General features: G+C 37.4%; 1 protein-coding gene across 2 annotated transcripts in view; it reads right to left on the bottom strand.

Annotated features, from left to right (window-relative positions):
* Nucleotides 1–25,378, bottom strand: part of LOC117232516 (hemicentin-2-like) — a 208,386-nt gene that overhangs the window by 46,437 nt on the left and 136,571 nt on the right. For both annotated transcript variants that reach the window (XM_033491912.1, XM_033491911.1), the window contains 3 exons: nt 17,842–17,971; nt 11,694–11,905; nt 10,526–10,843 (listed from right to left, as the gene is read on the bottom strand). In XM_033491912.1, coding sequence (XP_033347803.1) covers nt 10,526–10,843; nt 11,694–11,905; nt 17,842–17,966 — 655 coding nt within the window. In that variant the 5' untranslated portion in view covers nt 17,967–17,971. The remainder of the gene's footprint in view (nt 1–10,525; nt 10,844–11,693; nt 11,906–17,841; nt 17,972–25,378) is intronic.

Below are 25,378 nucleotides of genomic sequence, written 5' to 3' on the forward strand. Positions count from 1 at the left end.
GTAAAAGCTCGCATTTGGGGATATCAAATCCATGCCACTTTTTTTAAAATTTGGTGAGAACATCGTTTTGAAGGGAAGACAAACGAAAATGTTTCTTGAATAAATGTGGACAAGCGAATGTTGTTTGGTTTGGTAAAAACTCGCATTTGGGGGCGCCAAGTTCATTCAGCTTACTGGTACACTTTCATGTCTATAGGATTTTGTAAATTAAAATACTTATTGTTATATCATTAATAATACGATTCCTCGTTATGTCTATTGATTATCGTGGATTATATAAAAAGTTAAAAAATAAAGAGAATCCAGTTACAGGAAAAAAATATAAAGATTGTAATTAAAGATTATTTCTAATTTGAATAATATTGCCTTTTGAGTAAAACCAATTTGAAAAGATGAATAAGTGGTAGGATTGATGAATAAACAGAAGAATGAATAAAGGAATTTAAATGAGATTCAAATCGAATGAGTAGCAGAATGAATGTGTGTACTGAAGAGTGTGTAGAAGTCGTAAGAATTCAAAGGCTTTCATCTTACGAGCATTATGAGGAGTGTTTTAATATCCTCAGATAATTTTTGTGCTAATTTACTGGAAAAAATTAAAATTGAAATTAATTTACTTCTCTGTTTGTAAGATATTTTCGTATTACCATGATATAATAAATAATTGTTTAGTATTAATACTATTAAAGATAATTAATTAGTAATTTCGTTTTTTAATGTTTTGAGTAGATTACAATTTGTATGATTGGCATAGTCAATGATATTTCATTGCAAGCTTTCTACGTGTTTACGATGTCGGCTGACTCTTTTAAGGTTACTCTACTTGCCAAATTATAACACCATTTATTCCACAAACTGTTCTGATTCGATAAAGGGACATTTTTTTGTAACAGAGATTAGCCTAAACCCTACATTTTGTTTTCATTTGTCAGGTGAAATATTTATAAACAAAAATTAATTTCAATATTTTGCATTCGATACAGTATGACAATAACAAACGCTGAAACGCTTTAATGCTGAAAAGATCGTAAGACAAGAGGTTAAAAAATTAAGGTTAATAACATACACGAGAATTCTGACAATATGACGATTTATTTTAACCAAATAATTATCGTATTTTAAAAAGAGAACAAAATGACGAGATAAAAATAAAGTCACGAGTTAAATTAATGGAGAGTGCGACAATTTCAACTTTCAATTAGACCGCGATGTTTGAAAAATCGTGGACAAGAATCGCAAAAGTTCGTTTCGTGCGAGACATGTCAGGAACATGTATCAAGCATCGATAAGAATGGCATAGCTGAAATCAAAGGCTGTATCGTTTGGTGCACGAAGCATCGCGTGTTGTTGCATCGTGATCACGCCTTCCTGCCTTTTAAGAAGCAGAAGAGAATCGACTGTACTTTTTGCCATCAATTACGGAGAAAATCTGCTCCGAATGATTCTTCGAATTGCTTTACAATGTCAAACGAAAGGTTTGATTCGTTCTTTTCTATGATTTTTCGTATCGCTGCATTTGAGAATCTTTTTACTTTTACAATCGAGACAGTTAATACGAACGGTGTAAAACAGTATACTCGTTACTGTTTTCACGCGTAGGTACATCTATACATGGTAATCAATCCAGATTTATCAAACGAATTTATTACGTTCTTATATTTTTTGCTTACACCTTTGCAGCGAACTTTTTCGTTATAAAATGATTTGTATATGATAATTTCGGTTTCTTTCATTTTGCAAAAAATATTACAGTTCTCTTCAACATTAATTCAGATATACTGTCTGTTATATGCTACCAATATTGTATAGTATACTACTATAATATTTTTAAGACTTACTTAACATTCTAAAAATTGTATAGAGCTTTGGGTTTCAAAATGCATAATATCAGAACAGAGCCATTACAGATGCACTGGCATAGGTGAAATTTCAGCTAATAGATCTCTTTCTGCTTTAGAAATTTCATGCAATGGATTTCTTCCAGCTTTAGAAATTTCATCCATGACTGTTTTAAAGAAAATATGAAACATTTGAAACAGAAGCTACAAAATTTGCAATTTTTATGTTCCAAGAATTCTATATTACCTATTCAAATTCTATATTTTTATCAGAAAATCTACAAAGGAAAGTATTCAATGTTGTCGGTAAAATAGCACGAAGAAAATTCAAGGAAGCACAACTACATATGCATTAAATTTCCAAGGAAACAATGTTCCACATAAAACGCAACACGCACGGTCTAAACTTTAAATACAACAACGTACAAATTAAAAAATTAGGACGAACAGCAGGAAACGTTAAGTGTATTCGCATCTTTATCGCACGTAATTACGTGTAGCGCACTGCTCTAATAAGTTCACGACTAAGTTCACCTTGTGCTATTATCGTTAATCTGAGTGTGTAAGCTTCGGTCACACGACGCACGTTCTATTGACCACTGGTGCACGTCCATCGTTTACATAGATGTACGCTAACTATCGAAATCGTGAGTTAACACCTGTGTAGTTGACGCTACACAATGTAACTTAATGTCCCCACGCCTGTTTATCACGGCGCTACGTTGTCGTTTTCTATTCGAATAATTGTCTAAGAATCGACAATACGCTTGTTGCACGCCTATCAAATTGCATTTCTGCATATACATACACGTAAGTTTTTGACATAATACAACGATTAATATGTAGACAGATGTACGTGTAATCTTTTTCTCGACGTATTCGGCAACATCCTTTACCTACATTTTGCATTTTTGATATACTATACCCGCATAAACATCTGCAGTCTGTTTATAGCCTATTGCATGTCAGAACATGTAACATACCATGAATAAATTCACGTTTAGAAAACGACGTATCAAGGCCGCATAATATTTTATTTTTGAACTTTCTTTACTTTTCTACTAAAGACTCAAGAAGTTAGTTACAATTATTAGTATACGATATGAATCATAACAGTGAATCTAAATATGTTTAAAAAGCACCATTGTCGATTGGAAGAAATGAAAGAAGCAAGTCGATCGGCTGCAATCTGAAAGTAACCAGAATTTAAAGGAAATTTAAAGTCGCATAAAATTTGGCGAGAATTTCACAGAAGATTGCTTTTCACGATACAAACGGTAGCACGATAATTTCTCACAGACAATCGGAATAAGTCGGCGAAAAGAGGGACGCGACTGCGCATCGCGCTGAGTCCATTATTAATTATCATCCCGTGAACAGTTTTGACGTGCATCACCGCGTTCGAGTAAATATTGCGACCGACTACAACCGTGCATCTGCACCGTCACGGATAGTCGCGTACGAGCACGCGTTTAGTGAGCATTCAGATCAATGAGATATGAATTAGCGATAATCAGAGTAGCGATACATATCAATAATACAATGGCCGTTTGTATTGGCCTTTAATCCTTCATTGACATAACATTTTGTAAATTGCAGGAATTTAGATATTAAAAGAGAATTAGTTGTTGAATTCCCACAATCCAATTGACGCTCAACGTATCTATTTACGTACTTCTCGTGAAATATATTTACAATTTTACGTTTCGTTGATTATGGAGGATACGATTAACAGATTAAGCAACCAACATTTTGTTAGGTTCCGTGTTAAACGGAACGAAATGGTTAACAACTGACAACTTGTATTGGCAATTAATTTGGGAGATATCACTTTTTCGCTTTTACTGATACATAACTCTCTTTTAATAAATACAATTAAATATTAAATCTAATGCTTGCAGTAACAATGCACAGTCTAAAACAAAATATAATACTCTATGATATTATATATAGTATATATATACGATACAGATATACATATATACTATGATTGTAAATGTTACAATAATTTGTAATCAACTTTGCAATTCATGCTCCTAATTGTTAAGTAATCAAGTATCGTGTAAATTATTTGATGTATCACGTGAAACTACTTGAATTACAGAAATAATAAATGAACAATATAATAAAATAGAATCTATTATTTATATAATAAATAAACCACTTACGCATTGAATTAATTCAAATTTTATGTTTCAGATATTAATGGAACTGATTGAAGGTTATACAATTATGCAGGCTTATTGTACTAATGTAATAAATTATGTTAGTAAAATAAGTTTTCTTTAATAATTGGCATAAATTTTTTCCAACTGTTGATACTTTTGCTATGAAATTGATTTTGCTATGATATGTAGATAATTGACAGTTATTTCTTGTTATAGGCGTTCATAGTTCTACTTTCCCTTCTACGTATTATACAGGTTTTCTTAGAAATCAACTAGTCATAGGATACAAATATCTATGATTGTACAGTGATGTACGTCTGCATGTTTATCTTTAGTTTCTCCACGAGAACGAAACTTCTGATTAATTCATAATAGTCTACCGCAAGATTCAAATACGAGGACTAAGAAAAGGATAAGAACGTTTTCACTATATATATTTCTTTAGAAAGTAAAAATATTTGCGACTGAAGCATTAAGGTCACTGATAATACTATAACGCTTATTAAAAAATCATATTCGTCCCTTTTGAGACGAATTTCTCTTTTAACAATGACTATAATTAAATAGATCGTATATCAGTCACGTTTATAATAGGATCTTAATCCCAACAAATGAAAATTAGAACAGCCTGGTTTTTCCAAAAGTTACTTCAGAGTCTATAGGCCAATTAGTCTGAAATGGGTCAAGATACCGAGAAAGAAATCACAAATTACCAAAATAAATCAACGCTGTAGTTTCTTTCGCAAAAATATTTCACTTGGGCTATCAAACAGATTTTAATCGCACGAATTATCAATTATCTAGTAATTTATCGTTCTTCCTATTTTCTGTATTAACGACCATCATATATAACGTTAAAGCCATAAAAGATGAAAAACGTTCAAACACCAACTCCGTCATTGAACGAAATTCGAACTTGGTCACAGAGGCGAAAAACGGTGAGATTGACCCGGGGCTACTTTAATGAAAAACGATAAAGTTCTCCGGGAACATTTCTAGAAAGGAAGGAAGAAAATCGAAGTACATAGAAGAAGCGAAAGGATTCGCGAAAAAGCAAAGTTGCTTGGCCATCGAACACCGTATCGCTTAAGGACATTTAATTGGCAATCGAATCGGTAACGTTAATGCGGGCTGAACAATTAAAAGAGAATTTATTGGCGGTAAACCAACCGGTACCAGGAACGGGAATGCTTATTATTATTTGTACTGTTGAATGAAACTTGCTACGGGCTGGCAATGCTTCGAATTAATAGCTATCACCTCGGGGGGGGGGGGGGATATATATGAAATTATAGCTGGTTATGTGTACTTTCCTATACCATCGCGCGCCACTGTCGAAATCGGCTAACCGCAAGCAGGCCGTGTTCGTACGTCTAAATTTATTTACAACCGTTCTTTGATACGAATTAATCAAACGGCAGCTCGGCCGACCTCCATCAGCTCTTACGCGGCGCAGGCAACGCTTGTCAATTAGGAATTTAGGGGATTGGTCTCTCTGTGAAACGAGATAATTGATTCCTACGCGCGTTTCCTACAGTTGGAGAAATTCAATTCCTCTGATTATAATATCCGGTAATTTATCAGCGAAATTCGCAGTATCCCAATATGCAGCCGTGTACCTATTTATTATTGGTATGTGCAAATATTGTAATAAAGGAACATGATATAAATTGTGTTGGAGAATTTTCATTGATTACGCGAAGCTTCTATAGTAAAATGGTGGCGATTGGTCAAAAATTAAACAAAAATATTGATTTTAACTAAATTCGAACTTTTTATATTAAATTGTATTAAATTATTTATAGTAAATTAAATGGGAAATAAAAATTCAAAAACAACAGATTACCTTCGGGTTCTGCATTTCATTTGAACTTGTATTTTGTTCCGTAATAACATTTAATTATTCTATATAAAATTGAAATTTCAACGTTAATAAGACATAAAATATATTTATAATTGGTTTAAACTTACATATATATAGTTTTCAAAAGTGCTTTATCATCGTATATTAATTTAAAACATACTAATTTTCATAAAAATTGGATATATTATATTCCTGAACGGAAGAAACTATTATTTATTACGATACGTATCAACATTAGATGAAGATTATCTTCTTAGAAATACGTAATTGATTAATTTCACGTGCCACAATGCACTAGATCGTAATTTCCTGATAATTTTTTTAAAATGATAGAGTCTAGATCGCAGTTTTTTCATGTGTTTGCGAAAAATCTAAAGTTGCCAAAAATACCTACGATTCTCATAATATAAGAAAAAATGTATAAAATATCCAAGATAACTTGTCAGAATATGTACATATTTAGCGGATGAAAGAAATTTCTACTTATCCAAATTTCTCTTATCCAAAGTCGAACAGTATACCGATATGGCGATCGTCAGGATCAGATACCGACGTTCGAGTTAAAAGCACGAACTATAACTCAAGCTACTAATCGTTTCACGCGTGTTTACATTAACGTTATCGCTCGGTTCGAATAGTTTTACCCCTCGTAATGGTTACGACTCCCTAACCCTCGCCCTAACTCTATTCTTGCAAGTAAGGCAGCGCTTCTAGCTTCTCCGAAGTGGAACACCCTTCAGCCACCGCTTGTACAATATATCTATCTCGTCACCCCAAGCAGCTCTTTGCTCGGTAACACCTAAACGCGTGCCGCGGTCGTACAAGCGCGTATTCTTTAGCTCGTAGAAAGCAGAAACTAGCGGCAAACACAATCGCACACATACATCGAGTGTCTCGATACACACGGTACGATCGTCGAAGACGATTCTACATGTGGAAATTAGTCGAAAATATAGAGTAACAATTTTGCATATGACCTTTTATTTCCGATAAAATCGAGTTTGAAAATTTGTCAAATATATCGATTAATTTTAGATTAGACCGAAGCGAATAATCGACAGGAGGTCGACCTACTTGCGAAGATAAGTCGAGAAGCGTAGAATAACATTTCTTCGCGCGATGTTTCGTTTCTGAGAAAATTAAATTCGAGAATTCTCATCAAGTACGCGTGTATCTGGCCAATCTTTAACCAAACACTACGAAACTCTATTTTCTTGGAAACGAGGGCTTAAACGAACAAATTTTATTCTACATTTTTCGCTTATTTATTCGCGTAGAATCACTTTCATACCGACTGTAGTACGATTATCTGACGAGATACTCTGTCTTTGCAATATGCAAAGATTCTGTTCTACATACGTATCTTCGATTTATTTGTCGTGTAGAATCACCTGCACGCTGACGTATCATGATTATTGGAACACTCTATATATACACATGCGCATATATATACTACACATACGACGCCTCGTCACAAGTATCGACCGACAACGGCTGAACACGCCAAGAGCTCGCGTAGAAACACGGAATCGAAGCCGCGGACCTAGAAAGCACGCGATCCACTGATCCGTCTTGCGAGAGGCGTTACTGTTATCTTCGCTGACCAATCTCGAGCGGACGACTAATAGGTTCAGCGCGTGAACACCTTGTCCTGGCAGGACCACGTGAAAAGGCGTTCGGTAGCGAGAGTCCGTCGGCTCGGCTCAGCTCCGAGAAATCGTCGTGGCGAATTGTTTAACCGCGATGGTAGATAGAACGATAACCGGGGCAGAGGCCGATCAAGCCTCGGGTCAGGTGGCTTCGCGAGCCGCGAAGAATATTACTTTGAAGCGTTTATCGCCGGAATCTAGCACGCCGGATTTTCCTCTGATTCCCCTGCAGATTAGTTCGAATTGGACTTTAATTCTGATAGTCGTACGAGGATCTTTCTACCGTAGTACTGTTTCTTTCGTGGCATGAATATTCTCTGGATTTTTCTGCTGCAAATATTTATGTAGCGTTGATCGATGTCGATTAAAAGCTATAGATATATATTTAAATGGAACCAATTGAGTGTAACCGAGAAAGATATATTTTATGAGCTATGGTGGCAAATAAAGAGGTGCTGAGTTATGTAAAACAGTAGATAAGTTGTTGGAATAACCATTTGTATTCGTTGTATCGTAAAACGTAGCATTAGTCACGTTATTCATTTGCAATTAATCTGCTGTTAAGAATACAATAAAAATGTGGAAATATTTCGAGTTGCTTTCTCTGATTTATTATCTTTAGTTTTCTATCGTCGGATGGTTTTTGAAATTGCATAAAACGTAATGAAATCACGTCACCGCGATCTAGTCACGAATATTCGGAATATTACTGTGATTTTACGCGAGTCTAAATTTGAGAAAAATGAAATGAAAGTTACCGGAGACGTTATTTTAGCGTTTGAGGATACTTCTGATCCCCAATTGCAACAATTCTGATCGGAGAATTTATAGAACTGATAACTCGTATAAATCTGGAATAACGAAACTAATCTACTTAAAGTGGCAGAGAAAATACATTGAGTCACGTGGGATACTTTAGAGAAACGAAATGCCACGAAAATCTTTTTTAAAAGACTATATTTTACACACTTCGACCAATAAATCTCAATCTAATAAATGTCTATCAGATTTGCTGCTTTTTCTGTCATACGACGTCATGCCTAATATTCTCTTCGCAAATGAAGAAAGCTTGTTCATGCACCATGAGATCTCCAGACCACCAGCCAGGAAATACATACAGATAAATTCTCGAACGAGTGTCAAACACGTTTCTTAATTGGTCTTTCACTCGTTTGCGCGTATGATCGTCTGAATCCGTAAAAGACCAAACTTATTGCCGTGAATCAAGCGTGTAAGTTGTATGACCTATGCGTTAATTCGCCGCAAGAGCAGCTGATTTCTGTATAATTTCGTTGCGAAAGTTTCGACAACACGAACCAGAGATCGCACGAAACGCGCCCTGCGTCTCGTTAATACTTACCACTTGACGTCACCGGTATCATGATTCTATCTACTTATAGCAGACGGAAATATGTAACCGTTTAGCCTGGTATTCGCGCGATTTCGCCATTATAACTGCAATACGTTGTACATGATTTAGAGAAGCTGTTGAGGGAACATACTTTGTTGACTCTGAAGAGATATTACGAGGTATTTAGAAAGGTGAAAGTAATATGTGCATTCTATCTAATGTTTAATTTACGATAGACACGTAGTTCTTAATGTCATTTTCTTGGAAAGTATGTGTCCCTAATAGAAAATTATTTATATCGCTAATTTAAAATTTATTATTATGTCCAACACGTAGACAAAAAATTAAATACTGTACTCAATGTGATAAATTGTATCACAACACATGTGTAAGAACAGAACTTTTTTCGATATTCGAAGCAGTAAGGATCAGAGAAATTGTTAGAAAATATTTTGATATGTTTCAACTCTTGAAACTAGTGGAATAATACGACCCAAGATAAGTTTATCATTTTTCTGACACCTGACAACATACAAGAGACATAAGATCTTGTTATAAGCGAAATATAAAGTTAGCCAAGACCCGAAGCACCTAATAAAGTCTAACGTTATAAGATTTCACTGTTTCCAAAATATATAAATTTTACAAAAATAATGAAATGTATATTTAAACGATTTCATTAGCCTTTTCTTCGTTATATGCTGTTTCAATTACAATTAAATCGCCAACTCTCTATTTCTGGATCTTCTATCTAGAAATCTCCTATCTGAAACTGCACCAGTTTGAACGACACAATTATCTCCGAATTACGACAAGCACGATGTTCAAATTCTCGGAATGAGAACAGAAATAGAACCAATGATGAGATTAAAGGAGTAATGTCATTTCAAAATGCGACGAAGAGAAATGAACAAAAAGTCGAAGAAAGGTATTTTCACAGCAAAATATTGAGATATCTTATTCGATTTTTTAGATACCTCAAAAGTATTACATTTTCAATATAAAATGTAAACAAACATCAAAGCAAGTTGCTGAATTCCCTACTCTAATCCACCATTTATCCGAATTCCTTTGACTCCATTCATCATCCTATTTCGTTCATTCCCATCTGCAAATAAACGCAAGCTCCGTCTTAAGGAAAATTCTCATCGACCGATGGCAGCTACTTTCCAAAACACCTTGTACTTACTAACGCCGCCATAAACGCTCATATTAATGTCTGGAAAATATCTGTTGGAATACATCGGGACAGCGTGGTATTAGAAGCGCGATCCGGTCAGAACGTGCGTGGAAATTTTTTAATTACAGCTATCCATCACAATTATTTTACGCATTAGGTTTGCTCTGTCCACTGGTAGCGCTTTTGCGTTTTTAACGAACAAGAGATTAAAATGCAACAATGACAAAAGTAACACAACTAGACCGTGGATTTTTATGCATCTATGGGAAATTTGAAAATGTAAAAATCTACAGAAAATTTATAATCTGCAGAAATATATAAAACATCCAAAGCGTGATATTTTTTACTAAATATTTACTAGAGAAAACGATCTTCTGCTTGAGTGCAATTTTTTCAATTACACTCGTAAAATTACGAATATACGTAAATATCCGTGATCTAGTAATATGGTCGTGAATAAGATTCTGTAACTTACGATTCACATCGAGAACGACCAGCCTGGTTTGCGGCAGTACAAGGTTAGTGTTGCTGGCCTCGCATATCAGGCGAGCCTTGAGATGTTGCCTTCCAACTTTAGGATAGGACAAGCGGTTAACCGTCAGGCCAGAGTCGGCGTTGTAGTGATAGGACTCGTCTATCACGGTGTTGTCGAGGTACCACGTCAGCTTCGGGGGCGGCTTGCCACCTCGTACCTCGCAAATCAGGTTCACGTCACTCCCCTCGTTGTATGGTTCCTCTAACCTCGAGATGTCCCTCGTCGTCCCGTCCAGTATCACCGGCTTCGACGGAGGCACTATGCGAAACACACATACGTACGTACACATGTACACGTGTATATACAGACGCATATTCACACAGAGGCAGCATGATTGAATCAGCGGAAATGCGGATTGATTATTTGTCCGCCGCTTGAGAATGGCTGATCTATCGCGCTACCTGCGTGCCGGCGTGATTTACTCGTGAAAGATTGATTAGGGCCAATTGAGTTCCGCTGATGCGAGTGATTTACCATTCGGTGAATACTCTTTTGTCGACGATTACGCGCAAACCGTGGAAATGAACGGTTAAAAACCAGCAAATCCTGCTGGAATTCGTGCAAGCGTGAAACGGTAAATTGCGCAAGCCTTGGATGGTTCGTTTATCTCTCCTACTGGATATATAATTGTTCTTCTCGTTGCCAGAAATACGAACGATTTCGTGCAATGAATAGCGTAAACGAATGTGTTCCGTGCAACGTTAGAAATATTTTCTAAAATGAATTCGACGAGATACGATATCGTGTACTTAACAAATGTCTTAATCAAGACGATAGTTATGTCGTGTGGTTAGTACGATAGCTTACCTTTCTGATTTGGAATTCAACTGGCATTGAGAGATTAATATTGTACGATATATCGAATGCGATTATTAAATTATACAATTAAATCTTTTTTCATTTATATCTTTTCTTTCTCTTACTAACGAACGTTACGTTGTATAGGTTGGTAGATGTTTCCATATTTCTGAAGGAAGATGTATAGCATTACAGCCCCGACGATTACAGTATTAACCGCAGTACGAAATATTCGCTGAGACTTTTTAAGAATTGGAACAGCTACCGACGTTGCACGTAATTTCTGATAAATGACAGGCGCACTACTCACTTATAACAGTCAGATTCATCTTCTGCTTTCTCGTTGGCGAATTCTTGAAGTCCACTCGACACCAATAGATCCCTTCGTCTTTCGTCTCCAACCGATCGATGCTGAGGTTAGCAGGATTCGATGCTGTGATAAAAAAAGCTCTTGGTCCTAGCGCCGTCGGCGACGACCACAGACGAGCATTGTTCAACTGTCGACGACCACGGACGTCGAAGCTGAAACCATCGGTTCTTTGTAGTAATGACAAGCATCCACGAAACTTTACTGTTTTTTATTACATTGCGATCTAATTTTTGAAATTGTACAAAACACGATTACTAATGTAATCTTACGATATGTTTTTCATTTTCTTTGAAAATCTACGAAAGAAAGATTTATCAAACGACCCATATCGTAACGAAAAAGATTTCAAGTAGTACGAATTTCTTCGCGAGAATGTTTCTGCTGGATATGAGTCAGTACTAAAGTCCCATGGAATTGAGACGAGAATTTTCATGCAACAAGCACTTGTAATCTCGAAGATCCGACAGCCGACAACGGTCTTCGAGTCGTCTCGCGTCGTAGACTTTACTTGGTGTAACGTGCGAACTTGAGAACATGCTTGCGCGAGCTTATCGCTCCTGAAATCCTCGACGATTCCGCCTTCGATCTAGCTACGAATCTCGAAATCATTGGTAACACGATTATGGAGTGAATAATCGTGTCTCTCGAGTCTAATTGAGCAGCAAGGAAAGCTTCCATTCGAGAAACTTAGTAATGTTCCAAGTTTAATCATATGAATATTAAGTAAGTGTAATAAGAAGACTTCTAAAGCGCAAATGACAAATGTATAGCTTCTCTTGTTATATATTATCGATCTGCTAAAAGAGCGACAAAACTAAAAGATATAAATTTAATAGAAATTTTGAAACAGAATTTTTAGTCAAAGAATCTTCGTTTATAATTTACCCACTATTTACCTACTATACGAACGATTATTTCCTATTGCAAAGAATATCGTCAAAGATCGTAAGATATAATAAGATCTCCGAATAATCCTTTCGGAAGGACGATAGTCGTATGTAGATTAAATCACAATGTTTTCCGTTTCTCAAATATCGAAAAAAATATTTTTCTTTAAACACCCGAACAAGATCCTACTATTTATAACGTAATCCCGATATCGAGGCCAGGGTTCAAGTCCAGTCACGATTTAAGATTGTTCGCTGTACCGTGAAGGATCTTAGCGGGAGAAGCATAACGGAGTTAGGATGCGGACAGGACAAAGAGGTAGGCGTATACGTCGAGTCTCGTCCGGGGAGCTATTCTCCATGCATGATTGCATATTAAACAGTCAAGGACGAGGGAGCCGCGAGAAAGGAGATGATTCCGCGAGTGGAACGACAGACGGAAGTTTCGGAAAGATCGAAAGACAACGAGACGTTAAGCCTTACTCCTTTCACTCGTCGTCTCTACCTGTTTCTCTTACCTGGTATCACGAAGGTGAAGAAAGAGAGAGAGAGAGAGAAAGAGAGAAAGAGAGTGAGATAGGGAGGGTTGAGAATGAAAGAAGTGGGAATTGGTAGGAGGCCGAGGAACATGGAAACCGACGGTTCCTCACGAGCGACTAAAAGTTAAATTGCGTTCCACGACTGCACGGGAGTTCGGATTTCCGCTCGTGACTGAATATTCCCAAAGCTATCCCACTCTGCCGGCTGCTTCCGCGGCATTGACGTTGAAATACGATTTAATTCTTCCACTTCGCACTTCCAACAGACGAGGAAAGCGCTTCCGTGACGTGCTGCCGCCGTCCGGACGTCCGTATGGTTGCTTGCCTTGAGGCCGCCGCACCATCGGCCCTTAGGGCTTCTCCACATTGATGCAACACATCACACACATACATATACGTATACATATGTATAATATGGGTCTCTACATATTCCCTATTCCTCGTCTCCTTTCAGAAAATCACCAGTTTTCCATCGGGGCTGAAACGATTCTTGGATATAACGCGTTCATTCCTTCGTTCGATTGGCTTTCGACGAGCGATAACCCCGCAAAGCGATTCCTAGCTATCAGTCTTCCGACTCTTGGCTGAATCTTCGGATCGATCGCCGGTCTCTCACGTGCCTCGTCGATCACCTGACTGATTCGCGGAGATTTTCGAAAGAAGAATCGCCGATCGAACGTTCCTGAACGCGGCGTTGCATAGAAATCGAGACGATCCGCGGCGAAAACCCCCGTTTTTATTGGAAATCACAAGCGCTGGATTCGAGAATCGCAGCAAGACTCGACGCCTGCATTCGTGAATGCACGGAGAACTATCTTACTATCGTAAGAACTGCTCCCCCGTGGTCCGTATGCAGCATGTTGCTCCTCTTTGATTTGCTGAGTTTCGCTTTCGTGATTATTTGCAACGATCGGTGGCGTGTCTATGGCTCCTTGCTCTAAGTTTGTAAATTTGGTATCAGAGAGTATTGACAAATGAGAAGCATTTAGTAGAAATGTTCAATTCCTTGAAATTGTAACGAAATGAATAGGATAAATACGATATATATTTTAGTCGAAATTCATTGTATTAGTAAGTTCGTATTCACGAAGCCACGGAACGAATTCTTGTACAATATACAATTTGGTATAATAATTATTCTAGTAATTTTTATTATATACGTTCTAAAGAAATTACTTATTGAACGAATACCTACAAAACAGTGACTTCAGACGTTGCAAGTTGCAACATGTTTGACTAGCGTTTCCCTGTCTTTTGCCAGAACATGCTCTCATCTTTTGTCTCCCTACGGCTTCGATAGTAAACTATTAACCCTTTGGCGAAAGAACGACACCAGGACGATCATTCGTATAATGCAAGCGATTTAGAAGGTTTCTAAGGGGAGTAGCGAATGAAATTGGACAGATTCAATTCGATGGAACGATGTCCCTTAAGAGCAATTCAGGACGCTGTTCGGAGATCTCACAAATATTACGGAAAATTTCATAAAAAGCTGACGGTGGCCGAGTCTAAAGAAAATACGGTAGAGTGGAGGAGCAGTAGGAACTGGAGAATAAGAAGGAAGAAAACGTAGAAATAAGGTCAGCCAAGAAAACGAAGTAGATGAATCGATAATCGGGAGAATCGAATGAACGAAACGTCCTGACGGGGTGAAACATTCAAGTGACCGAATAAATCGGTGTAATAGGATTACAAATGAGATTAAGCGGCAACTACGCGACGGGGTTAACACGGGTGAGGTGATTTAAACGGGTGAGAGGGTAGATTTAAAAACGTTAACAACTCAGTCAAGTTAACTCGTAAAAGAGATTCCAAATATAATATCATAATTCGTCGGAGTTTTACGACGCGACATACAGAGAACTAGATTTACATATAAAACAAGCCAGCGCTTATCTCCCGACATGGGTTTGCTCGAGGGCGGAGCAACGTTTCGTTTCGTTGGATTAGTCAAAAAATTACCCCTGTTTATCAGGTATAACAGTGCTTAGTCATAATCACAGGAGGTATTCGCTTTCTCTTTACAGCATACGTTTTCATTATGCCGCATTAATTAAAGAAATCTGAAAGGTTATTATTTCTCGTATTATACGAACGAACGAATAAATTTGGTCTACATTGATAAACAGAGTATAAGCAAAGCGTAGAATATTATGCAAACCGTATGAAAAGGACGTAAATGATTTACATCGTAAAGGAAATAATCATTTCTGTGATTATAGGGAGTAGAAAATAGAAATTAAAAAACGAACATAAAGCGAAACATGATAAAACCGAAAATATTAATTAATATTTCATTTACATCGAAGCTTTGAGCAAAATTTGGAATTTTAACGGTTATTGAAGTGATTAATTCAATTTTATTTTTTATAATTACGTGCGGAAAAGAAACACGATATTTGCGTTGCTGTTGAAAAGGTTGAGTTGTGTGCTTCTATGTGCTATCCTAATTCATATCTAGCGTATATTATTTAACGGCAGATTATCGCCGATTAAGACCAATTGTAAAGAAGGTTATACAATATAATTAGGGGGATTATTAATCAAATTATTGCGCTACATTTGGAACTAAAAGCACCTCTGATGTGTGAAATGAAATAATTAGTTTACTCTGCTGTATTTATATGCTAAATATTTAGATATTTCGCATAATTAATTAGCAAATAATTTACAACCGCCTATAAACGATTTCAATTTTGCGGCTTCTTTGTAAATATACTATGTGTGAGATTATAAAGAAATAACTTTACTTGAAGTTATAAAAATATATGTTAGATAGTCTAGAAAGTCTATAGAAGATAACAAATAGATGATGTTTAAAATTCTTCAAAACTTAGAAGTTTGACGGATTTCTTTTGGAGCGTTAGGGATTTTTAACGTATCCTTGCAATAGACGAGACACTCGATAACATACCTATGATGACCTATGATAATATACCTAACTTAGAGGTAGTTTTCACGTTTTACGCATCTAAAATGTGCACTTTTGTACGTAAAATACACGCACTATTTTTATACCTCGTAGAATTGGTATAAACCGATCGTGAATGTTAGCAATAAAACATCGTATAGCACCAGATTTTGTTAAGAATTTACGAGCAACTCATAAAATCGTATAATTCCGATACGGACACCCGGCTTACATGTTATTTCAAAAACACAACTTTCTATATATCACTGAATTTCTCTCTATAGCAACTGAAACAGAACAAATAAAATGTAATAATAAAAAATGCAATTCTTAAAAAGTGAACATTCGATACGCTTCATTTCATAACACATCTTTACAAAACCTAGTCTTTTTCCCTTTTTCTTTTCCTTTTGATATACTTTTTACATTCTTGAAAATAAAAAAAAAAATAAAAAAACATTTTAGGGATTTAAATACACGTACGATCGTCGTTAAATCCATTGAGAAAGTCCCGTCACCAATTTCAAATTGATTTAAATCGTAATTATTCCTCAAAATAATTTCTTTCCGAGTTAAAAAATCGAATTCTCTCTCAATTCGTTTATAAAAACTCTGATGAAAAGCTTACCATCGCTTTTACATCGCAGCGTTGATGAGAGGGTGCGCGATAACTCGAGGAAAACAAGTGAAAGCCGAAGAAACGATATTCGCCATTTCGTGTCTTTAACAGTCTGGCGCACGTATGATAAGCGAGCCGGCACGTCTCGTAATAAATATTTTACTGCCTCAGCCGGGAAAGGGTACGCGGGGAGGACAGGAAGAAAAGCTCGTCGAGAGGATACAAGGGGTGTCTGTCTGCCTCTAAATTTAAAGTTCCCTCTCTAGCGGCGAGGATTAAACTGACTTTACAACAGGCAACGACCTATGCCTCCAACCATCCGATTCAACCCCTACATCGCTTCTGCTAGGGATGGAAGAGAAGAAAACGGTGGAAAAGCTCGAGACGATGCATCGCCACCACCGCACATATCTTACACCTTATTACATTTCTTAAATATGACCCGACGGGCAGCAACGTCGACTACCCCCACGACCACATGCCCCCACCCTATGATAGAGAGTGTCGCGCTTCTTCGCGAAAGCGACGAGCTTCGAAGGTTTGCGGGCCAAGCACCATTCTATATGCAAAATTTCACGGGTCGCGGAAGCGAAATAGCGAGTCGGCAAGCAAATGAAGTTCACCGTGGAAAATAACGCGAGGAATTTCTGGACCGTCCCTTCTCCATCCCTACGACCACGCCCGCAGTGCTCCCCGTTTTATTTCTTCTAGGCAATTTATATTCCCGGATTATCGGGTTTCAAGAGAATTTTAGACGTCGCATAGCCTCGCGCGATATCCTTCTAACCGTTGGCTGGTTTTTAAAGGCTTCTGATGAATTCGGGGCTTTTAATAACGATTCGGGATTACAGTGGATTTTATTGGCTGATAGGAGTACGGGAGAATTTAGTTTTCTATCGTGTTCTCTCGTTATTCACGCTGTTCCGTCGTGTCTTTTCTTTCTACCACTGATCATCGGTGTTTTCTGGCTGTTTATAAATTGAGATTATCGCAATATTACTTTGGCGTAAATATCTAATAGCGAACAAGCGATGTCCTTTCTTTTTCTGTCTCAAGGAGAAAGGGGGTTGGTTTTCGTGTTAGTAGAATTTACGTATTTTTGGTTATGCAAGTAAAAGGTTTAATGGCTCACCTGTAGATTGGCTCACTAGCACCCTCTTTGTACCAGAGTACCATGCTGACTTCGTCGTTGTCGTTGGAACGAATATCACAAGGAAGGTGCACTTTCTTTCCCACAACCCCACTGATAGTAATCATTGGAACTGTAAGCAAAAAAGATGAAATATTTATAGTTAATTGTACTATAATAGGATAAAAATTGGATTAAAAGTGATGAAGACGATTAAATTTGAAATTTTATTATCCTCCGGTATCCTTTCACAGTAATTCGCTAACTGTAACCTTAATTAAATTAACATGAAATTAATTATAAGTTTAAGCGGTTACTAACAGATATTTCCTCGTAATATAATACTTGATATAATACTTAAAAAGAACGTAAAACTATATTTAAAGTTTAATTCAACAAAGGTTCCAAAGATAGTCTTACTATCTAAGATTTTTAATGAAACTTTGTACTTTAAAATTAAAATTTGAACTTTGCTCTCGCCCCACTATAGCGATATATGTAATCAATCCAAAAAGTGTTGAAATAAAAATTGGCTGAATGATATTGAAACAGTAAAATATTTATTTCTATTCTATGCTTGGTCTAAACATCAATACCTATCAATATAATACGTATTATATATACATATCATATATTCGTATTAACGTAAATTGGTGTTTGTAAAGTTTGAAAAGAATGGAACACAAACAGAGACACGTCTCGTAAAATTTTATAATTAATTATACTTGATTCAAATCTGCTCTTTAATTAATCATACGCAGGGATACTTGCTAACCGATTTATTCGCAACTGAACCTACATTGTAACCATTTTTCAAGGCAACATCAATCACGCTCGGAAGTGTGAGCGAACTTCTTTCGAAATCAATGAACACACCAACGCCTCGAAATATCTAATCTCGTCATTAATCAAACTAAATTAATCTCCTTTTATCAATTTGCCATGTACCTCGACAATTTTCTTTCCTCTTGCGTAAATGTGAACGCGCGATTCGTATCGAATCAAATGACTGTCACGGACAACATAGTATGACAAAACTTTTCCTACGTCACATTCACGCCCAAACGATGAAAAGAACTTACCGTTCTTACTAAAAAGCGCAAATGTAATCCGACGTGCGTCATAATATTTTCTTCCTCTAGCTGTCAAATTTCAAAATATCCGATCCTGCATTTTGAAACAAAAAATTTATCCACCATATATGGTGTTAACAACGGCCGAAAGAGTTTCTCAAAAATGATATTAATTCTCGATTCTACTATCAAAACCAGCGATTCATCTCAAGTATGAACATTATCGCACATCCACCAGGAGAATAATTAACCACATTCGTTTGGTAGGTGGATAGCGTAGTTTTACCAGGTAATAGAAAGCGCCCGGGAGAAGCAGAAGCAAGGTGGTGCACGCAAACTACGAAGACATCCTTCGGGATTAGGTCTCATTACATGAGAATTCTGCGGTGACGTACGCGCTGACGGTTAAGGTCGTGGCTTTCCGACCGAGCTTAAGGCGGCCAAGTCGTCTTGCTGGTTGACGATGCAAGCTGCGGTTAACGGGGGTTTGATGTCCTCATCGCCTTGTCTACCCGATTAGATTTACGTGTAGATGGAGTTATCGCGTTTTAACGAGTTACACGGTGACATACATATCACGAATACCACTCCTTATTTTCCTTCTTCGCTGACGCGTTTGCCATCCTTGTCAGTCGAAAATCAACGATTGCGTGGAACATTTTCGAGGACCAATGGTCGGACAATCTCATCGATCAATGACACTCTCCTACCCGCTTGTTCCACAAAACAATCGTAATAGCTCACTGTTACGTGGACTTCCATCTTGGGTCACACGACGTTGATGCTTCTCTACAAGTTTGGAAACATAACCGCGAAAGTCGGGAAATCGTGGGTGGAGGATAGATAGTGGATGAGTGTCCCGAGATGAACCGTTAGAAAGTTGGTCCGGCAGTTCCGACTGAATATCATTGGCCGAGTAAGTTTCTATGTTGAATTGCCCGCATCGTAAGATTCGTAAATTCTGTTATCAAATTTAACTTTGCTCTTCGGAGGAAAATGGCTAGTTCAGGCACTTAGAGATCATGCCGAAGATCATTTCGTTTAGGTCTTCGTATGGTTCGCGAATAATAATAATAATATAGTATAGTACATAAATATCATTAAATGATACGAAATTTGATTACACTTAATTAATTAGTATGTAAATACCATAATGAATACAGTGGTGTACAAATACTTTTTGTAGCCACTGTAGATCACCAATTTCCGATATGCTCGTCCTATGACAATTTAAAAAAATTCTATCCATGTTAATTTTGTAGTCCGTGATTCGTAAATGTAGTTCTAATTTTACAAATATAACTGAATTATAAAAGTTCAAATCTTCCACCAACGACGGTCATCCGACCAACATTTGTAAACTAAAATTCTAACGAAGAAAAATTTCACGCAACGTATTATATAACAGGCGCAGTCACAATCCGACGAAATTATCGCGAACTTTATATTTCGGCAAACACAGACTACGAAAACGTCCACAGTGACAAGCACCAGGCTCGGTTATATTGGAACAATTTCATTTACCACAAGAAAAATGCTGGCTAAATTTCACGGCTAGGCGTAACCATACATTTTCTTGACATCTTGATCTGGAAGGAAAAAGCCTCTAACCAGTTACAAGCTCATGAAACGTCGAGAAATGGGGAGCAATGATGACTGAGTCGTTTCTTCTTCTTCGTCTCCTATCGTTATACGACGAATATTAACGTAGGAACCGTGGACCGGTACAACTACCATTTTTTTATGGCGTTTAGCGAACTCCAGACGAACAATTTGCATCGTTATGCAAGTCCGCATCACGTGAACCGTAGTAAGATTTTAATAATTGTACGTGTTTCGATCGCCGCTGTTGTGTCCGGTCGATCAGGTATCGACTATCGGCCAACGTAACTTCTCCACCAACCTCTGGCTAGGGTCGACTGATTTTAATTACTTTTGCGAAAGTTTAGCAACTGGAAGTGTATTTACCGTGGAAATTCGCAATTTTGTTGGGTGGTTCGTTAGTTCACTGATTGTTCTCTATTTTTCTTTATATCTGAATGATTTCAAAAGGAAGATAGCTCTATAGGTAATTTGTTATATAGTTCCATCGAGTATTTTTATGAATATCGGTTATATTGAAAAGTTTTAGTAGACGAAGTTGAAACTTTTCATATTAAGTTGAGTTTGTAGATAAATAGTAATAAATCCAAAATAAAACAAGACTGACTTAAGGAACGACTCGACGTAGATTCATCCTATGGTGCAAAAATTCGATGTGCCATACATATTCCAATTCACCGATCTACGATAATCAGAAGATAAAAATACCGAATCGTTGATACAGTTCTGCCAAATTTCCACCTTAGTAACGTTTCATAGTCTAATCGATTGGACTGACAAGCGAATAGTACCCTTTAGCGTCGTTGACGTTGACAAAAGCGTCAATTATCATGATCGAATAGGAGACTATTTCGAACTTGTTTCAATCGAAATTCTAGTAGCCGTCTAGTTTGCCAATTGGGCAGATATGCGTGTAGCGTGCATCGTAATTCGTTTCTGTTGCCGAAGAATCCTCGAACCCCCACGTCGTTCCCGGTACGGATCGATGCCTCGACTCGTGCGGTTCATAAATAACCTTTCTACGCGGAAAACGAATCCATCAACGGGTTTGCTTCTTAACTAGCCAATTCGAGGTAACATCAAACGCAACATAAGGCTGCCGTCTTCTTCCATCCCCTGGCAGCTGCTGCGCGTTGCCAGGCCCCCGTAAATAAGTAATCTTTCCGTTTCCACGAATGCGCGAGAGGGTTTTGAATCTCGAGGATGATCGCCTTCGGGCGAGCGTGTCCAAGATACCAGCCGCGTTTATTTTCTTTTTTATCGAACGCGTAAATTTAACTGGCCTTATTTTTGCCCGACGTTTTCATTCGTTGCTCGCCATCGGCAAAATGAAATATAACGTTATTATTCTGGCATGCCGCGAATCCTTTCGCGATCTCCTTCCTCCCCCCTCTGCTTCTTGGTTGCGCGTATCGTAAGAAGCACGTTCCTTTTCAGCGTGAAATCTTTTGATAATTTATCGACGCACGAAACAATCTTTCACATAACTCAAACGTAGATAAAGAGGCCGTATGTCAATGGCGCAAAAAATTTTTACTCCTGTTTTGCGAATTTTTTAGCTGTCAACGTGTATTCCGCGAATCATCGACGTTCTATCGTGAGAATGTGTGAACGGTTGTTGATTTCGAACAATTTAATCAGAGTTGGTTATGTGGAAAATTAATTAACGTATACTTGTTACAACGGAAACTACCGAAGATAGATGATAAATAAAGTTTAGGCATAAATTCGTTTCACTTACTAAATATTATAACGAGTATTGCACTCTGCGCATTTTATACATATTCGCGCCTTAAATTTCCCGTAAATGTATAAGAATCACCACTGTAATTATAAACTTCGACGGTCTTGAGGATAACCCTGATGATGATAATGATCGATACCTTGGTAATTTAATAATCTACAGTTCGTCGATAACGGAACCATATTCCTCGATTCCATTGTAAAGTTGGAGCTAAGACAAATTGTCTCGTGTCGAGGTAATTAAGACTTGGCCTACCCTTGGGAATCGTCGAATGAAAATGTCAAAAGATTCTTAAGCCCTAGTCGTCTCCACCGTCGCGTGTAATCCAGATTTATACGGTGATAGATCTTGTTTCTGCGTTAATTATTTCCTTCAGTCGTTATTCAGCATATAGGACCGTTTTACGATAGTGGCGGAACGAAGCAAAGCTATTCAGATAAACTAGCTGAGCGCCGTTCGAGTATCGTTCGTTATCTTTGCAGCGGCATAAATACGACTGTAAAGGAATAGCGTTAACAGGAAAGGGTGAAAATGTCGAGGTTCGTAGTCGTAAAGTAATAACAAGAGTAATTTGTTCTTGGTTCTACGTACATTTTCCCTATCTGTAAGGGATTAACGTTATCGAATTAGTAGTAGAATGTACTTGAAATTTTGTAACACGACATTGACGAACTTGACGATTCTGACTATCAAATGGTCTGCGATTGTTTCTTAATTTTTTGTTACAGATAATATTTGACTAACTTTCTCTTCGTGAACATAATATGTATTAACAATTATTTCTACATTGAAATAAAAAATGTTACGATGCCTTTTTTAAGCAAATCTAATTATCTGGAAGAAGAATTTTTTTCCTATTCGATTACGTAAATAGCGCTATCTTTTTTATAAAATAGAGACATAACATGTAGAGGGTGGAGAAAATAAAACTGAACGTACTCGTCCGAAAGAGGACTGTTATTAATTATTCAGAATGTTATGTCACAGTGCAATTTACTATCGGCTAAATCGTTTAACTAGATTCGACCGACAGATGACACTAGATTGGCTGATTGTTTATTAAATGCTGTCAAATTATTGATGCTAATAAGCCATGGTTTGCCGAGCACGCGTTCGAACGATGCCAAATAAGCGACGGTGGATGTCGAAAATATCTGGCAATGACGCATATGGCTAACTATATGACGCCCACCAATCAAAATTATTGTAATATTCGAACGCGGCCGTGACTCGAAAACGTCGGCTCTGTCCATAAGTACCTAATGAATCGAGAATTTATGTTAAAGCATTTTAATGGTGTTGGTAACAGTTTCTCGTTTCACAATAAGTTGAATGACATACATGCAACGTTGCATGAATTAATTAGATACGATGCTTCGGTTTTATTAATTTCGATAAATTTATACATGCATCGTGTATGTTCATATATGTCAATTAAATACGTACATTCGATGTTATTCTATCTTTATGATTTGGTCGAAATTCTCACTACTTGTCAGTGCATTCTTCTAAAATTCCAGGATGCAGGAACAAGCCGAATAACATGTAAGAGCATAAATAGTGTTTCACATTGACGTACCTATTCAGGAATCTGAAGCGTATTTAATATTTCGGTAATTATATACGTAAAATTTGAACTTTATTGTGACAAAATACTACTCGATTTACTTTGAATTTTACTGAAAAGATGAAAAGTCACATAGATGTACCTTTTCATCAATAAGCGAGTAAAGATACAAAGAGTGTCGTCTCTCTTTGAATAATCGTATTTGTCATCCGAGTTCCAAGCGATCGAAATCCCTTTCAAACGAATAAACACGGGTGAAACAAATTACACGAGGAAAAAGGAAAACACGAGAAAATGTGGCGTTCTTGGCCAGTTTCTTAATGTCCTCCTTTGTAGCGGAGAAATGAAGGGGGACTATTAAAATGGTGCTGGTCTGTCGAAGAAAAATTCCTCTGGCAGCGGAGACGACTTCTCTGTTAAGTCCAGATGTATTGTAGACCGCAATGTAGTAGGTAGATTAATGGTTTTTACCGGTGCTCCACCGGAGCTTTTTATAGCAAAAGGTGGCCCCGCTCGGGATAGAGTGCCGCGACCGGCACATTCGGGTTCCGCTCAGCCAGTAAAACTTGTAATTACTGTAAATCGCGATGTAATTGCCGTAGTAATTACCGTGGAGCAAAGTAGGCGCCGGCTCGCGTAAATAAAGCTGTGCTTGCGAGCTTACCCGCAACCCCCGTAAATTTCAATCGTGAATGTTTCATTTGTTATGGAACCACTTTTAATCGCCCGCCCTGTTCTCTCAGTTCTATTAACTCCTCTGTACGGTGGATATCGTTTCTCCCGGTTACCGATCTTATTTTTTCTCTTTAATTCCGCTAATAACAAAGATCGTTTTCAGTCCTTTTGGGATACCGTGTTGCGGCAAGCGTTATGGCTTTCTTTTTTTTTTTTAGAGGTTTCGTACGTACCGTTTCATTTATACGCCGGGTTATTCGTTCGTGTATGTCGATGTTTCTATAAGTGTCTGATTTAATAAGAAATTTATTCGGTTTATTAAGGACTTGTTATATTTTTGTAAAAATTGCTGTTACGAAATGTACTGAAAACGCAGATTTGCTTTTTTTTTCTTAATTCTATAGAATATTTAGAATTTCCGAGTATTTGTATTTGGAATGAATTATTCAACTTAAGTTAGGGGATTCGGGTATAGTTACTTTCCATGAATTTCTGGCTGGAATATCTCGTGAACTTCAGGGACACCCTATGCGGACGCAGTTGTCGCGATTTTATGGATTCCCTTTGACGATCCCCACCCAGAAATGAGATTATGTATATCTCCGATTTACTTTACTAACTACGCAAAGCCGATTTATCAGCGAGCTGTGACTACCAGGTCGCGTGTTTTTCTCTTTTACAATCGATTCGAGAAGTACCGTCTACCTAATTATCGGTGCTGCTTTAAAGTTAGGAAATACTTTGAAACGTGCGGCCACCACCAGGCTGCATTGCAAATTCTTTTAGGATCACGACTAGAGGTACGTGCACCGGCATCCTCGTCCCTTTCAGTTCCAGAGGAGAAGTAGAAATTATTCCTTTTTTACAGGGAAATCTTGA

This window comes from Bombus vosnesenskii, unplaced genomic scaffold (assembly GCF_011952255.1).
Source record: "Bombus vosnesenskii isolate JDL3184/JDL3185 unplaced genomic scaffold, Bvos_JDL3184-5_v1.1 scf7180000013289, whole genome shotgun sequence".
Lineage (NCBI taxonomy): Eukaryota > Metazoa > Arthropoda > Insecta > Hymenoptera > Apidae > Bombus > Bombus vosnesenskii.